General features: G+C 42.9%; 2 protein-coding genes across 3 annotated transcripts; both read right to left on the bottom strand.

Moving 5' to 3' along the window:
* Positions 1–4943: 4943 nt before the first annotated feature.
* LOC123180587 (uncharacterized) lies at positions 4944–5860 on the bottom strand. Its single transcript, XM_044592662.1, has one exon. It carries the CDS (start codon positions 5793–5795, stop codon positions 5235–5237), a length of 561 nt encoding a protein of 186 aa, XP_044448597.1. The 5' UTR covers positions 5796–5860; the 3' UTR covers positions 4944–5234.
* A 5307-nt stretch (positions 5861–11167) lies between these two features.
* On the bottom strand, positions 11168–13803 carry LOC123166313 (DNA-directed RNA polymerase V subunit 7). 2 transcript variants are annotated; one of them, XM_044584106.1, is made up of 3 exons: positions 13688–13803; positions 11350–11900; positions 11168–11263 (listed from the first exon to the last, which is right to left on the bottom strand). In XM_044584106.1, the coding sequence occupies exon 2, from the start codon at positions 11888–11890 to the stop codon at positions 11363–11365; it is 528 nt and encodes a 175-aa protein (XP_044440041.1). In that variant the 5' UTR covers positions 11891–11900; positions 13688–13803; the 3' UTR covers positions 11168–11263; positions 11350–11362. The 2 variants fall into 2 exon arrangements, with proteins under 2 accessions (XP_044440041.1, XP_044440033.1); XM_044584098.1 differs by having other exon boundaries at positions 11168–11900.
* Between the last annotated feature and the right edge of the window lie 3430 nt (positions 13804–17233).

Here is a 17233-nt window from a genome sequence, read left to right as displayed (position 1 = left end):
AAAGAAGACACAATCCAACAAAAGAGAAATAGTTGAGGGAACAGGCTAACAATGCTGAAGCAACCATATATCGCAACACAATGATAGAAATGTTCATACATGCATATAGTCGAGGGAGCTTGTGTCTAGTGTTGAGACCTAAAGACAATTTAAAAGGAGCGGCTGGGGATCACGTGACTGATTTTAGTATTTGGGCCAGTCACATTTTTTAGCTGAGGAGATTACATGTGTGTTGTGAAATAAAAATTAGCCTGAAGTATCTAGTGATCCTCATTGATTAACTACATGCACATAGTACATAGGTACCAGAAGAACTTTGACACAAGCAGAGGAGACCAGGCGTCGTCGTTGCGATAGCCAGTTAGTGCAAGCCTAGCAAGATTCTTAAGCTCTTGGAGAATTTATCTAGCTATACTACATGCATACAACCGCATGAAGTTTGACTTGTCAAACCCTTATCTTTCTACCCGCAAAAAAGCCTTTACTTTGCTGTATCATTATTTTCATTACATGCTATATTAGTGGCATTGGTATTACCATTTGAGAAGAAAGAAAATGAAAAAAAATCTAAAACAAACATTGACAAAATTTGCACAAAATATACATGAAACTTGCACTATTTTAAAATCTGCAGGAATAAATATATATAAGTGGATTTTTTGCAAAGAAAATCTAAGAACAATTGAATTAGTAGCATTGGTATTACTCTTAAAATAGAAAAAATAAAATAAAACTAAAATAGTATCAAAATAATGATGTTTGCTGAGAAATAATGAATCAGTGATATTGATATTTCCCTTTAAGAAGAAGAAAATTCTAAAAAAATAAGAAACTTGAACACAACTATGCATCAAAATTGCACTTTTTGTAATATGCACAGAATAATTATATAATACTAAAATTTTGCACATATTATATATTATTTGTATTTATATGTTTACACTCACCCAACATCCCAAAAGTACTCACAAAAAAAACCAACTATAATAAATAAATGAAAAATACAGAAGAAAAAACGCATAAAAACAAAAAAAACAAATGAGAAAGAAGAAGGCTGTGTTGCAGTGGAATGGGCTTCGGCCCGTTAAAGAATTGACTGTCCTAAATATAGGGTCAGTCAAAAAAAACAGCCCAAAACAACACAGAAAAAAGAGATACACACTCTTGAAGCAAAAAAAATCAACGGTCCAGAAATTGACTGACCCAAAATTATTTTTCAAGTGACTTACATCTATATATATCTCCCTAATAATAAAGCACGGGTTGAGTCTGTCGGGTTCACCGTCGCGGCGTTTTTACACAAAGGTCCATGTGGTTTTCTGTATTCAACCCGCAGTCCTACTAATAGGTCAAACTCGAACCGGTATGGGCGAGAAAGAAAAGAAAATAAGCAGTTGCTCGCACGATCCAACCTCCCAATCCCACCTCCACTCCAGCGCGCCGCCACCTCCTGCCACGCCCCGCACCATCGCCACGCGCCACCGGCCCGCCCCCCTTCGCCGCACGCCGCCGGCCCCCCCATCGCCGCGCTCCGCGGGGACCGCCTGCCGTTGCCGCGCGCTACCATCGTCTACCCCGCCAGCGCACCTATCCCTACCCCAAGTGCCCCACACACGGGGCCTTCCACCGCCGACGATACTCGACGTTGCGGTGACGTATCCCCCCGCCCCTTCTACCATGGCGCCGTCGGACCCTTCCGCTTGGCTCCCGCAGCGAGAGATCAGATCGAGAGAGAGGCCAAGGGGGAGTGTTGGTGCAGAGGTTGGACCGTCACAGGCAAACAAGCCCCCACTCCGATGGACAGAGCCGACACACGCGCTGGACAGAGCCGTCGTACACGCATCTGATCCGACTGATGCACTTGGCTGTGGGTTAGCTTCTGCTGGATGGTGACAAAGGACATGGAAAATAAGCTTGTGGGGTGCGGCCTGATGGACAGGGAACGAGAGGGTGACGGTGGCCTGAAGATGAAGGGATGGTTGTGGCCTGACCACAAGAGCATGGCCGCGGTGCAAATTCCTCTATATCTTTCCATGGGGCCATGGTTGTTCCAGAGTATGGCAACGGTGCAAAATCAGCTGTCTCCCTGGTCGAAGCAGATGCTCGGGGTCACGTCCAATGTCGCCGCCGAGTTTGCCGGAGGAGCAAAAACATCTGTCGAGCCGTCCAATGTCACCCGCGGCGGCTACAACAGAGGTATGTATCCCCATGAAAACAGCAAGTAGCAGCCTTATGTGCTATGTGTTCTTTGTATAGATGTGTGGTAGTAACCAAGCAGCAGCATGAACAAAATCGCAACAGGCTGCTGCTCTCCTCCCTGACCTCCCTCTATATGAAATAGCAGTATAGCGCAACATCATAATTAGCAACGTCAGAGCAATCTCTGAAAAATAGTTGGGATAATTAAAAAGATTCTAATGCATTTATTTTGGCATATCAGAACATTTAGTGTGTATATATGAGTTCAGCACCAGCTATCATGGTTACGCATCTTGGTTTGGTACCGATCAAGTAGCATCATGCTGATCCCCTATTTGAGTTATTGTTTCTGTCCCGTGTCTCTCTGTCTCCTATTCTGCTCTTGCTTCACAGCATGTTGATTCTAAGATTCCAATAGTATTTGGAAAGTAGCAAATTAATAAGGTAAAAAGGATTATGTGAGGCTAATAATTAAAAGGAAGGATCTGATTGTAGGCTGAATATTTGAAGACGGTTGACTGTATGATCCGAAAAGGAATGATTTGATTATGGGTTGAATATTTGAAGATGGTTGAGGAGGATCGTGTGATCCGGACAAACTTGACCACCATTGACAATGGTGACGAAAAGAAGAATTAGCAACAACAATGTGTCTCTAGAAATGTACAATTTTTTGTTTCTCCCGTTGCAACAATGGCCGTTTGTATCGACGCTAACAACATTTTTTCCTATGGACCTCTGCAGGCCCATAATAAAAGCAAATCACATGTTACCGAGTCAATTAAAGTCTTCCATAAAATGTATTAATATATCAATCAACCGTGTCATCTCATTATTTATGCTTTTTATTAATATTAATGTTATTTAGAGAGATAAGGCAGTACGTCTTCTTATTACAATTGAAACCATGTTTTAGGACCTCTAGAGCTTGACACCTACTATTTTTGTTTTCTAGAATTGTTTGTGTAAAATGCCGGTATTTCCACTTTTTTTTATTTTGTTAATATTGTGTGACAGCGGCACGAATCGCTGACAATTGGTGCTCACCAGCCACGCAGCACATGCCAACACCACATCTACAACCATCATGGAATATATTTCAAGTCGGGAGAAGATAACCAGTTCTATTTTAACTTAGAATATGGCAATGAATCATAGCTCTATATAGAAAATTCAAGTTCATTTGGAATCCTATATAACTTCCTATTGTGTGGGTCTAAAATTTTGGTGCGCATTAAATTTCGCATGAACTATCATTGTGTTTTGCTCATCTAATTCTAACTAAATTTAAATACACATCAATTGTGTCTCCCGTAGCAACGCACGGGCATTTTTGCTAGTATCTATATCTATATCTATATTCTATATCTAATATTAAAGGACGGATTGTTTCTCCACTATTTTTGGTCCATCAGATTTTTTTTCGTACGTTTTATGTTTCTCGTCCGTCCATCCGTCGCCGTTTTGCGTTAAAAAAAATATATATTGCTTTTGCTGGGACTCAAAGCCCTGCCCTCTTATGTTCGGCCGCAACCAGTCCGCCTACCCACAACGTGTTAACAGGATGGAGGAATATTATCTTATATGCTATTCTCCCGCGCGCCCTATTGGGCCGGCCCATTAGCAGCGAGGACTATCCTTTTTTTTCTTCATTAAATAATTTGGGATTTCAGAAAAGTTCTAAATTAAAAAAATTGAATTTTAAAAATCTCAAGTAGTAAATTTTTTATGAATTTTAACAAAAGTTCTGCAAATTCAAAACATGTTCATGAATTTTTAAAACAATTCACAAAAATAAAAAATGATCGTGAATTTCAGAAAAAAAGTTCATCGATTCAAAATATTCATGCATAAAAAATAATGTTCGTAAAAAAAATGTTCATTAATTTCAAAAAAAATCACCAATTCCGAAAATGTGTACCTATTTAAAAAAATGTTCACAAGTTATAAAAAATGTTCATCCATTCAAACAATAATCATCGTGCTCTGTAAGAAAATTATCCAATTACTCACAACAATATTAATCGAGATGCCGTCAACCTCCTATATTTTGTTGATGCTTTAATTGTTGTTGTTGGCTGCACGCAACATGATCCGTGCCCTCCATGGTCATGAACCAGATGTTGCAAACTCCGTCATCGCCTCGATGAGGTCATCGAAATTTTGCTCCGATGTAAAGTTCCTGTCACTTTGTTGCCCTAATCCCATTTTTATGTATACTAATTATTATATATTAATATTAAAGGAAGGAAGGATTCTTCCGTCCAATTATAGTTTCGGCCGTCATCTATATACCAATGTACCACACACCTTTTATGTTTCTCCGACACGTGGGCTGAGCTAGGCTGCTCCACTCTTTTTTCTTTCTTCGATTCAATTGTGGAGCAACGAAAAATAATACGTTTCTATTTCTCCCCTAAGTCGGCCAAGATGGGCTTATTCCGAAACAATTTTTTTGTTTTTCTCATTTGATTGTGGCATGGAGGTGAGAATGACATTACGAAGCCGCAAACTGAACTATGACCATTTTGCAAAGATTGTATGATTGAAAGCATAATTATTTTTCATCTTGGGAATAATTGTGGTGGATCATAAATTAAATAATGTTTTATACTTTAGTCTATGCTAGGAAAGTTAAATTTTCTCCCGTTGCAACGCACGGGCATTTTTGCTAGTATAGCTAAAGTGCAGTTTAAAGGAAACGAGTAATCTAAAGATCAACACAAATAAAGGAGCAAACATCATCTTGTAAGAAGCTTTAGTATTGCTTGAACAATTTAAACCAAAGATTTAGCTTATCGCAGATGGTATAGCTCCAACCTTACACACACTGAAAAAGTAGAGATGGAGTACTAGGCATACCAGTGCGTATCGATCTACTGAAAGATATACGCACTACACACGGACGCTTAATCATCAAGACAAACTGACTGCTCCATTATTGGCGATATATAAGCAACGCAAACGGCCAACACACGAACGGCGCGCGCGAGACGAAACTAAGCAGTGGGTGCGTGGCCTGCCCTCCCGTGCAGCTACAGGGCGAAAGCGGCGGCAGCCGCTGCCGCTCCGGCAGTGCGGAGGATCTGGAAGTAGAGCTTCGGCTTGGCCGCAAACGCCGCACGGGAGATGAGGAAACCGGCGGCCCCGGGTGCTGCCATGGTGGCGGCGGTGGCGGTGGCCGCGGCCGCGGGCCAGAGGAAGTAGGCGCCGACGGCGCTCCCGACGAGGCCGAGCCCCGCGACGACCGCGCTGGAGGCGTTCACCTCGGCCAGCTTCTGGCGGACGAGCTCACGTAGCCTGGCAGCAAGCGACCCGGTGGCGGCGACGTCCTCCTCCTCGTCCTCGAGGAGTTGATAGGCGTCGTCGTCGCCCTCCTGGTTCTCCTGGAAGCAACTGTCGTCGTCGTAGTAGTACCGGTAATCGTCTTCGTAGAACACGAGCGGTGGAGGCGGCGTGGGAAGAGGGCTCGGGCCGAGGGCTGCCGAGGAAGGGTCCAGCAGGCCACTCGTGTCCATCTCGGCTGTCTTGATTTCCCCTTGGTGGTGGCCATCTTGGTTTCCGGCTGCAGCTAGTAGGGAGGCGGACTCGCACATGGTTTCAGAAGAAGAAAGACTAGCTCACTCAGTCACTGGCAGTGTGCGTGTGAGTGAGCAGCAGCTAGCTAAGGTCTGTTTATGTAGAGAGGGACGGCAGGAGTCCGTACGAATAGTTGGTTGTGTGTGCCGACGACTTCCTGTGGAGTCTCTACGGGCGGATCAGTGACTCTAGTTGGTGGGTCCAACGCTCAACGAGTGGATGCGGGAATCACGGCGATGGATGGCCCGGTCACCCCGCCCCTGCGTTTGATCGGCGATCGTGGTGGAGCCCGGCTGCCCCCGTCCGAATCTTCCCTCCCTACTCCAATCCAAAGCTAAAGCTAATGAAGCACTAGTAGCCTGAAAAGAAACCACATCCATGTGTACTAGGGCGCTCATACTTCACGGTTAAGCAACACCAATTTACGAAAAGTGAAATAAATTCTATAGCGCGCTTTATGCTCCGTAGAGGGGTGAAAGTGGCACTACCGCTGAAATGTGAGTGCATTCCTCGATCTGACCTCTCACAAGGGGGAGCTACTCAAGCTAGATCATGACATGAAGTTGTATTTGTTGTGTTTATTGGCACAAATAGCCTCACAGCAAGTTCGTAGTTCTCTGCTTTCTATTTTTGAGGGTTCGTAGTTCCCTGCATGGCCGAACCAGTGCACCCAACTTACGTTGCACATTTTTAAAATGTCTAAAAAAATTAGCTCATTCACACAACATCAATGTAGGCTGTCATAAAATTTGAAGTCAAAATTCGAAACATAGCTTGAAAAACAAAAGACAAATTAATCACTGAATAGTAGTACATAACATAAGTGTGACTTTAGTTTTTGGCTCATTATGGCATTGACCTCAATTCTGGATCTCAAGAAATGTTTTAAATGTTGTTACACTGATGTTAGGAACCACCAGATCATCAAAACGGACAAGCGAGGGTTTGCAGCAGCGCCGCCGCCGCCAGGAATTTTTTGGTCCCCTCGCATCTTCACAGTACTACGATTTTCGTCATCGTCTAGTGATCATCGTATTTTGTGAGAATAAATTTACTCTCGTTCTTTTGGCGATGTCATGAGGTTAGAGAATTTTCTGTCCTCGCAGATCCGATTATTCGAATCTGATGAGTTTAGGTTGGTGTGTCAAACTTTTTTTGTTGGTTTGATTCTTCGTGAAGTTGAAGTGTTTCATCGACATCATGGTGAAGATTTTGTGATCCGACGTCCTGCACTTCTAGGGGATCATCCCCGGCCCAAGTACGTTCACCGATCAAGGCTTCCCATCTTTTTGGATGGGGACTCAAGGTGCTTTCAAAAACCATTATTGGTAATGTTCGTGCGGGTGAAAGAGTGGCAATATCGGTGCTCCAGTCCAATTGCAGCCTTTTTACCGAAGTCTTTGGAGTATTTCTTTTAACAGAGATTGATGCAGCGAAGAAGGTGTTTCCAATAGATATCATTGTAATTCGTAGTCATAGGAGTTACTTTGTATTTTCTTGGATTTTAGATCCGAATAAGTGTACCTGTAATTGTTATAAGTATGAATAAAATTGCAGGTGTTTCTAAAAAAAAACATACACTGATGTTGTGTCAATGTGCGAGATTTTTCTTTTCAATTTCTTAAAATGTTCTATGGCATCCGGTGCACTGGTAGCACCACAAGTGTGGGTGCACCGGATACATTTCCCATCGGGACCTCCTATGGACCTGCGAGCAAACGCGCTCCAATCCGTGTCATTTTGGGCCGGCCCAGTGTGAGGTGCGCGGCACATTCATTTTTTTTCATTTTTTGCTTTTCTTTTCTACAAAATTCATAGAATGTTCACCAAAAGTTGATAAAAGTATAAGAATTTGATTAGACAATGTTGCGAAATCTACAAATACTTCGTGAATTCAAAATAAATCATGAAACCAAAAAATGTTCACGAATTTGGAAAACATTCATGAATTTAGAAGTGTTCAAAGATTTAGAAAATATTCTTAAGTTCGAAAATGTGCAGGAGTTCAAAAAATATTTCTGAATTCAAAAAATGTTTGAAGATTAAGAAAATATTCATAAGTTCGAAAAAAATATGCACCAGTTCAAAAAATATTCATGAATTCAAAAACATTAGCGGATTTGAAAAATATTCACAAATAAAGTTCATAAATTTTTAAGTCATGAATTTAAAATATGTTCGTAAATACAAAATGTGACAATATAAAAAATCATGAATTGAAAAAACGTCTGAGATTTCAAAAAATGTTTGAGAATTCAACAACTATTATCAAATTTGAAAATTGTTGATGAATACAAAAGGTGTTATGGGATTCAACAAATGTTCATGAACTCAAAAAATATTTGTGATTATGTAATGTTTTCATGAATCTAAAAATTGTCCGTGAATTCCAAAATTGTACATCAATTTGAAAAAAATTGTGATTTAAAAAACGTTCATCAATTCAAAAAGTGTTGATGATTTTGAAAAATGTTCACAAATTCCAAATTGTACCCGTGAATTAAATGTTCTTTCATCATTTTGAAACATGTTCAGAAATACAAACAATGTTCACGTCCTCGGAAATTGTTCACAAATTCAAAACATGTTCAAAATTTCATGAAAATTGTTTGTGAATCCTAAAATGATCCCAAATTTTGGAAATGTTTCCATTTTCGTAAAGAATATGAGCTGGAAAAATGTTAAAATATTCATAATTTCGAAAATTGAAAAAAGAAAAAGAAAAGGAAAAGCCCCAGAAAAAGTGGAGGAAAAACCCCGGCCAAAGAAGGGTCTAGAACCATCCCAAAACAAATATAAAACAAACTCTAAAGATAGCGTAAAATGAGATGAGCCGGGTGGTACCTGGCTGGACGGCTTGTCGTGTGCATAGCCGTCCAGCCAATGTTTGCACGACTCTGAAAATAGCCCAGCCGCAGATTTACTGTCGTCCTCAAATCGGCTAAGGAAACATCGTCCGTATAGTAGTTTCATATTTCTTCCCTAAAAAAAAGAGTAGTTTCGTATTCTTTTACAAGGTTTAAGGTCCTCCCAGACATCTCGATTGTGATTTACTTGGGAACCTGGCGCTCGAAGTCGCCTGTTTATAGAGTTTTTTTTTCCGGAAAAACTTTCTCTTTTTTCAGGAAAAACTTTCAATCTATTCATCTTCAATCATGGTAGTACAACGAACAATAGAAATAATAAAAATTACATCCAGATCCGTAGACCACCTAGCGACGACTACAAGCGAGCCGAAGGCGCGCCGCTGTCATCGTCCCTCCCTCGCCGGAGCCAGGCACACCTTGTTGTAGTAGACAGTCGGGAAGTCGTCGTGTTAAAGCCCCGTAGAACCAACGCACCAGAACAGCAACCGCCGCGGACGAAGAGTGTAGATCAAAAGGATCAAACCTGAAAACACACGAGCGAAGACGAACGACGAACAGATCCAAGCAAATTCACCAAAGACAGATCCGTAGACCACCTAGCGACGACTACAAGCACTGAAGCGAGCCGAAGGCGCGCCGCTGCCATCGCCCCTCCCTCGGCGGAGCCAGGCACACCTTGTTGTAGTAGACAGTCGGGAAGTCGTCGTGTTAAAGCCCCGTAGAACCAACGCACCAGAACAGCAACCGCCGCGGACGAAGAGTGTAGATCAAAAGGATCAAACCTGAAAACACACGAGCGAAGACGAACGACGAACAGATCCAAGCAAATTCACCAAAGACAGATCCGTAGACCACCTAGCGACGACTACAAGCACTGAAGCGAGCCGAAGGCGCGCCGCTGTCATCGCCCCTCCCTCGCCGGAGCCAGGCACACCATGTTGTAGTAGACAGTCGGGAAGTCGTCGTGCTAAACCCCCGTAGAACCAACGCACCAGAACAGCAACCGCCGCGGACGAAGAGTGTAGATCAAAAGGATCCAACCTGAAAATACACGAGCGAAGACGAACGACGAACATATCCAAGCAAATTCACCAAAGACAGATCCGTAGACCACCTAGCGACGACTACAAGCACTGAAGCGAGCCGAAGGCGCGCCGCTGTCATCGCCCCTCCCTCGCCGGAGCCAGGCACACCTTGTTGTAGTAGACAGTCGGGAAGTCGTCGTGTTAAAGCCCCGTAGAACCAACGCACCAGAACAGCAACCGCCGCAGACGAAGAGTGTAGATCAAAAGGATCCAACCTGAAAACACACGAGCGAAGACGAACGACGAACAGATCCAAGCAAATTCACCAAAGACAGATCCGTAGACCACCTAGCGGCGACTACAAGCACTGAAGCGAGCCGAAGGCGCGCCGCTGTCATCGCCCCTCCCTCGCCGGAGCCAGGCACACCTTGTTGTAGTAGACAGTCGGGAAGTCGTCGTGCTAAAGCCCCGTAGAACCAATGCACCAGAACAGCAACCGCCGCGGACGAAGAGTGTGGATCAAAAGGATCCAACCTGAAAACACACGAGCGAAGATGAACGACGAACAGATCCAAGCAAATTCACCAAAGACAGATCCGCCGGAGACACAACTCCACACGCCCACCGACGATGCAAGACGCATCACCGGAACGGGGGCTAGGCGGGGAGACCTTTATTCCATTTTCAGGGAGCCGTCACCGTCTCGCCTTCCTAAGCAGGACACAAACCCTAACAAAAGCTCGAAAAAAGATCTAAAAACGGAGCCCTCCCACCGGCAAGGGCCGAGATCCACTCCGCCTCCATGGCCATAGAACCACCGGAGACGGGATGGACCGGCGCCGGCGCCGGTGGGAGGCAGAAAGCTAGGGTTAGGGTTCTTGGAGGCGGCGGCTAGGTGTGCGTCCGGATGTTGCAGCTTTTACTTGACTAGGTTGAAAGGTGGAGCTACTTCGGAAAAACTTTCAATCTATTCATCTTTAATCAAGGCAGTACAACGAATACCAGAAATAAAAATTACATCCAGATTCGTAGACCACCTAGCGACGACTACAAGCACCGAAGCGAGCTGAAGGCGCGCCGCCGTCATCACCCCTCCATCACCGGAGCCGGACACAACTTGTTGTAGTAGACAGTCGGAAAGTGTCGTGCTAAGGCCCCATAGGACCAGCAACCCAGAACAGCAACCGCCGCCGATGAAAAATAACGTAGATCGGAAGGATCCAAACCGAAGACACACGAACGTAGACGAACAACGACGAGATCAGAGCAAATCCACCAAAGATAGATCTGCCGAAGATACAACTCCACACGTCCACCAACGATGCTAGATGCACCGCCGGAACGGGGCTAGGCGGGGAGACCTTTATTAGAGTTTCTAAAGTCCAAGTAAATGGATTATGCATTTTTGCCTGGGATAGAAACTCCGATGCACATTGCAGATCCTAGTAAATTCAAACCACGCACACCCACGCCTGCGCACAGATGTGTTGAAATATAGAGCGAAGTGTCGTTGGCATCACAGCTAGAGCTCGCATCAACTCCACAAGTTAAAGCAACTATGTGCCATCAGTCATCACGACAACGAAGTTCAGACTGCAAGTAACACGTAACACATCTCAGACCCATCCAATCATCCACCAGGATAACACAATATAAAGCAGGGACCATGCATGTTTAACCTGTCGAAGCTGATCACAGCGGCCCAAGGAAATCACCAGCCATCGTCGCGAGGAGCCGGAACTGGCGATCTGCTTCCATCCAGCAGAACCCCATGACCTTGAAGCGCACGATGGTGTACTTCTCCAGCTTCGAGTAGTCCTTCATGAACATGGGGTTCTCGCCGGCCATGTACTTGTAGTCGCTCATTGACTTCGCCGACATGAAGATGTTTTCCATTGGCCCAGATTTGAGGAACACGCCATGCTTGAGGATCTTCTCCACGGAGCCGACCATGATCTCACCCTTCATAGGCCTCTGAGTGATGCAGGTGAATGTGACCGGGAAAAGAACACCTCCGGTCAGCTCACGAATTTTCCCATCAGATATCTCCTTCAGCCCATTGACAGCAATGTAGTAGCCATGCTCCTTGGAGGCCTTCCTGTTGGTTACGTCCTCCAGAAGACGCACAATGATAGACTTGCGGAGCAGCAGACCCTTGGGGCTCAGCTGACCAGCTGAGATCAGTACATTCCAGCACATCTCTGCCAGAAGGAAAACCATGGTTGACTACCTGCCAAAAGTCAAATTTAAACATGAACATCAGCCTTCAAGTGGTGCAACAATCCTTCAATGAATATTATGCTTCGTTCTTAAGGATTACAGGGCAGAAAAACAAAAACGAGATTTCCTTCTGTTATATAGGGCAACCCATTGCAAATTTACTGTCCATAAACAAACAACAAATCAAACTATCAGCAACAAATAAAATACTACTCCCTCCCTAAAAGTAGTGATCTAAATGCTCTTATATTTCTTTACAGAGTGAGTACTCCCTACGATCCAAAATAAGTTTCACAGTTTTGAACTGGAGTTAGTTCAAAACTGCAACACTTATTAGGATCGGAGGTGGTAGTAAAGAGGGGGAAATGTAAAGGACAAAGTGTTTCTACTTGACATTTCCTACAGATGAACACAGAGCCATGGTGCTTCTACTTTTTATAGAAAACAAAATAATATACTACGCATGCTACAGTGAAAGCTCACATTCATGGTTTTATTTGCTGTGAATTATACACTCTAAGGAATTTAAACCTATTTGCTGTATAACATACACAATTGTTCTAAAGAGGGAGCTCTTTGCCAAATTATACAAATTTACCAAAAGAATAGTGCTGAAGCATTCTTGTATGACAATTTCGCACCAACCTCAATACAAACTATAGTTAAGGAAAATAAGAAATCCAAAACAATAAGGTGATTCCCATTTAACCAACGCAGCTACAGCTCAGCAATCAAACACCTCTATACGCAATTGACATGCACACGCAGGCACCAGTGTTTTGGACCGTGTGTGGTCTGTAGCGTTATTGCATACACAAGATCGTCCCGGCTAGTTCATTTGCCTGTGCTTAAGTCAACACTAGAGAGGACATCTCTTGCTGTGGTCTACCATTCCAACTCCCAAGATTCCAACTACTAGATTTCTACTATTATTGATGATAATTTTGGAAGTGGGGTAGCCTACCGTAATGACCAAAAGGCGGGAATGGGTTTACTATTGCTATAAACTTACTGAACATGACCTAATAAATCACAGCTTCCTGCCAGTTAAAAGGAAAATCACAGCTTCTTGCCTGCTCAAATTAGTCAGCTCAAGCTTTTGTTATGAGGGCATGACAGCACTCTTAACATGATCGATTTTACTAAATGAAAAAAAAACACCAGTACATACAAGCGCAAAGTCCATTACCGTGCTGTAAACACCAGTTAATTCTTTGTTCAGATTAATGTGCAATTCCGGGATAAGATAACTAACAAAGCAAAATTTTAATGGAAAAAAGGACCCAGATCATATGTCCTTGAAATGCAACATTTCAACCTGGTTCTATAGTCAGGCCCCACAAAAAGAGGGACACTTTCTCACAATGAATTTCAAGGAGGACTTTTGAAGACTCTATAAAAGAATTACTTGCCCTAGTCTCAATACGGGTAGCACATCTTTACCCCGATTCTCAGGAAATACATCAACTAAACTCCTCTCTAGACTCTAGGGGCAGACTTAAAGCACCGGGTGAGGGTTTAGTTAAACCCCACAAAATTTGGGGGGAAACGAGATCGTGTCAAAACCATCATATAAAACACACACAAAAATGGAAGGATTTGGGGGTAAAAGGCAGTAAACCCTAGCAGGATGCGCAGCGGGCGGATCCATCCCGCGCGCCGCCGCCACCCGAGAATTCGATCGCCACGCGCCAAGAGCAAACAATCCGCGACTAACTGGGTTGCTGCCGGAGGGAGAACGAGTTCGATTTGCGAGGTAAAGATTAAGAATCCGCGGCGGGCGAAGGGTTTTCCTACCGTTGGGGTGAAGGATCCGTACCACGCCGCCTCCAGCCGAGTCGAGGGGAGTCCAGTGGAGGAGAAGACCAAGGAGAGGAGGAGAACACGAGTTCGGTGCGCTGGTTCGTTTTTCCCATTTCCTATTCGGCGCTTCAGGCGGCAGTTGCTATTCTGCTAACTGGCGCCCACGCCCGATCCCCCCGTCCCTACTAAAAGGCCCGGCCCACATTTTTTTTGAGGGGTTAAACCAAATTTATTACTCAAAGTCTACATGGTGTGGGATACAAAACGGATCATGGGGTGCGCCAAACCAGACGTGACGCCCCTGAAAGGCCCGGCCCACATGATCATAGCCGGATTTTTGGGGAAACTTCCCAGTCGTTTTTTTTTTCTATTTTGTTTCTGGTTTATCTGGACCAGGTCTTTTGTTCCGTTTCTATTTTTTTAAGTTTTCTTTTCCGTTTACTAAATGTGTGAACACTTTTTAAATTTTAATTAGTTATTTTTTAAATTTCGCAAATTTTGTTTTCAAATTTTTTTTGAACTCTTTTGTTCGAATTTTATAATTTGCTTTCTCAAATTTCTGAACTTTTTTAAAAATTCCAGGAAATATTTTACAATTTTTCACAAATTTTCCAATATTTATGAACTTTTCAAAATTCGTGATTTTTTTTTCAAATTTGGTGATTTTTTCAAAACGGCAAACTATTTTCAAATTTTGTTAACTTTTTTTAAAATGACATTTTTTAAATTACTGATTTTTTTTGAAATATGTTTTTTCCGTTTTAGATCGTGAACGATCAACCGGTCTTCGAACTTTTTCCAAAACTACTTGGTTCTTCGAATTCATGAAACTTTTATTGCACGAATTATTCAGTACAGTAAGAATAGCGTACAAAAACAACAAAGCTCGCGAGCAAGCCTGACGGCTGAGAGGGAATTGGACTGTGGCCCACGAAATAGCTTAGCGAGCGCCGACGCCTGAAAAGCCTAGTATGATGCGTAACGGGCGGGGATGCATCCCGTGAGCCGGCGTGACTTGAGAATTCAATCGCCATGCGCCAAGGTAAACAATCTGTGACTAACTAGGTTGTTGCCGAGGGAGAACGAGTTGATTTGCGAGGGAAAGATCAAGAATCCGAGGCGAGCGAAGGGCTTCCTTACCGTTGGGATGAAACACTCACACCACGTCGCTTCTAGCTGAGTCGAGGGGAGTCCAGTGGAGGAGAAGACGAAGGGGAGGAGAAGAAGACGAGTGGTTCGGTTCAGTGGGCTGGTTGGTGTGAGCACTAAATTGAGCTTGCAATGATTTTCACATTTCCATTGCATCGCATCAGTGGTTCATTTCAGCTTGGTGAGGTAATAAGGGCTCTAAGAAAACCTGACCAAACGGGTCGTGCTTCATGGGCGAGCCCAAAAGAAGGCGTGCTCAACATAGGATTAAACAAGATGTGTTGGCCCTACCGCGAGCCCTCCTCTTCGGCGTCCTCAGCGTCACTTAGGCTAGTTGGCACTCGAAGGCGAGCAGTAGTGGGCCAGCCCAACATCGTTCACGTCCAGCAAGAAAAATAATCTACAACGTTATTATTCAACGAGATGTGGGGTGCAAACCCGCATGCCTAAGTCATTGGAGTTAGCGCAATAACCACTGCACCGCGATGATGCGTTATATCCAAAAACAACACTATTTGACCCTTGTTTCAATCCTAGTACAAATTATTTGAAACAAGAAAACATAAATTTCAAAAAGAATTCATGAATTTTTAGAAAGTTCATCAATTTTGAAAAATAGTTCCTGGTTTTTTTAAAAATGTTCACAAAAACAAGAAAACTTCATCAATTTTGAGAAAAACATCACAAATTTGAAAAAAGTTCATCAGATTTTAAAAAGCAATTGAAGGAATTGAAAAAAGTTCATCAATTTTGATAAAAAAAAGGTTCGTCGATTTTTTAAGAAAAGTTTTCGAATTTTCAAAATAGTACACTAATTAAAAAAAACTTCATCAATTTCATCAGATTTCGGAAAACGGTTCATGAATTTGAAAAAAAACATCAATTTTGATAAATAAAAATTCACACATTTTTAGAAAAAAATAAAAAAAGAAAGAATAAAAAATAAAAAGAAAAGAAGAAGGAAGAGAAGCGGAAAAATGATGTAACAAATCACATCATGTTAGTTGCCTAGTTGGCTACCGTAGCTTAAATTAAACGTGGAGGTTGCGGTATGGAATCACACTTGCATGCTGTTTTTTGCGGTTTAAACAGATAAAATAAATGGTAAATGGTCGGCCTAGCGAGGAGGGGTGCGTGCACCCGTTTGCGAAAAGCCCTATAACGGGCGCTGAAGGCGCTGAATAGGGTTTGCGTCCCACCGCATGCCTGGGTCGTGCCTGGCCGCGTGGCGCATCGAGGAATTCAACATTGGGTGTTCAAATTTTTTTGTGAAAAGATTGTTCATAATAGCACAATATCTTAAAATGTGAGCAAACTTCAAAATAGATAAGAAAACTACAACACGGGCATACACTCTATCATGGCTTGAAAGCGAGATATGACAACATCACACTTCACTTGAAAAAGAATTCCTTCTCAATAAATGTAACCAGGCAATCATTAAGAGTTGATCTCCTTTTTTTTTGTAGCTTGTTTTTCCCATAAATCATTGAAGGGAATACTCTATCAACACTAGTTGTTGCTACTGGTAGTGTTAGAACCAATTTGAGAAGCTTGTAAACAAGCTTATAAGCGACACTCTTGTTTGTCTCAACAAGCTTAGCATAATGGAAAGATTGACTATATTTTTTACCATTAAACCTCTCATCTATATGCATATTAGTAATGAAGTGTGTACGTCGATAAGGAATACACACTAAATGTTCCTCCATGAAATTCATAGGATAAAAATGCGCAAGCTTAACCAAGTGTCATCCACAGCTTGCAATTCAATATAATTCAATGAATTCTCTACTGCCTACAAATCAAAGTTAATTCATTTGTTATTTTTTCTTCTAATGAAATCAAGCAGGCCCTCACTCCTCAGTATAATCTACAACTATTTCTATCTGAATCCGAATAGTGGCTACACATTCAGTTGGGGATTTTGAAATGAATCGAATCAACAAATCGATGATTGCAATTGCAGAGTTGGATGGCGGTTCACCTTAGGCTTAAAGATTGAGGTTGTTGGAGCCAAAGATCAAGTTGGGTTGGTTTGTTTCTGGAGGGAGAACAAGTTTGATTTGCGAGCGAAAGATCAAGAATTCGAGGCAGGCAGAGGGTTCCTTAGCATTGGAATGAAGGAGACATACTACGCTGCTCCTGTTGGGGAACGTAGCAGAAATTCAAAATTTTCTACGCATCACCAAGATCAATCTATGGAGTAATCTAGCAACGAGGGGAAGGGGAGTGCATCTACATACCCTTGTAGATCGCAATGCGGAAGCGTTGCAAGAACGCGGATGAAGGAGTCGTACTCGTAGCGATTCAGATCGCGGTTGATTCCGATCTAAGCACCGAAGAACGGTGCCTCCGCGTTCAACACACGTGCAGCCCGGTGACGTCTCC

This window comes from Triticum aestivum, chromosome 1D (genome assembly GCF_018294505.1).
Source record: "Triticum aestivum cultivar Chinese Spring chromosome 1D, IWGSC CS RefSeq v2.1, whole genome shotgun sequence".
NCBI lineage: Eukaryota > Viridiplantae > Streptophyta > Magnoliopsida > Poales > Poaceae > Triticum > Triticum aestivum.
Note: the sequence above shows the minus strand (reverse complement) of the source record. Positions and strands in the feature narration are given on the sequence as shown.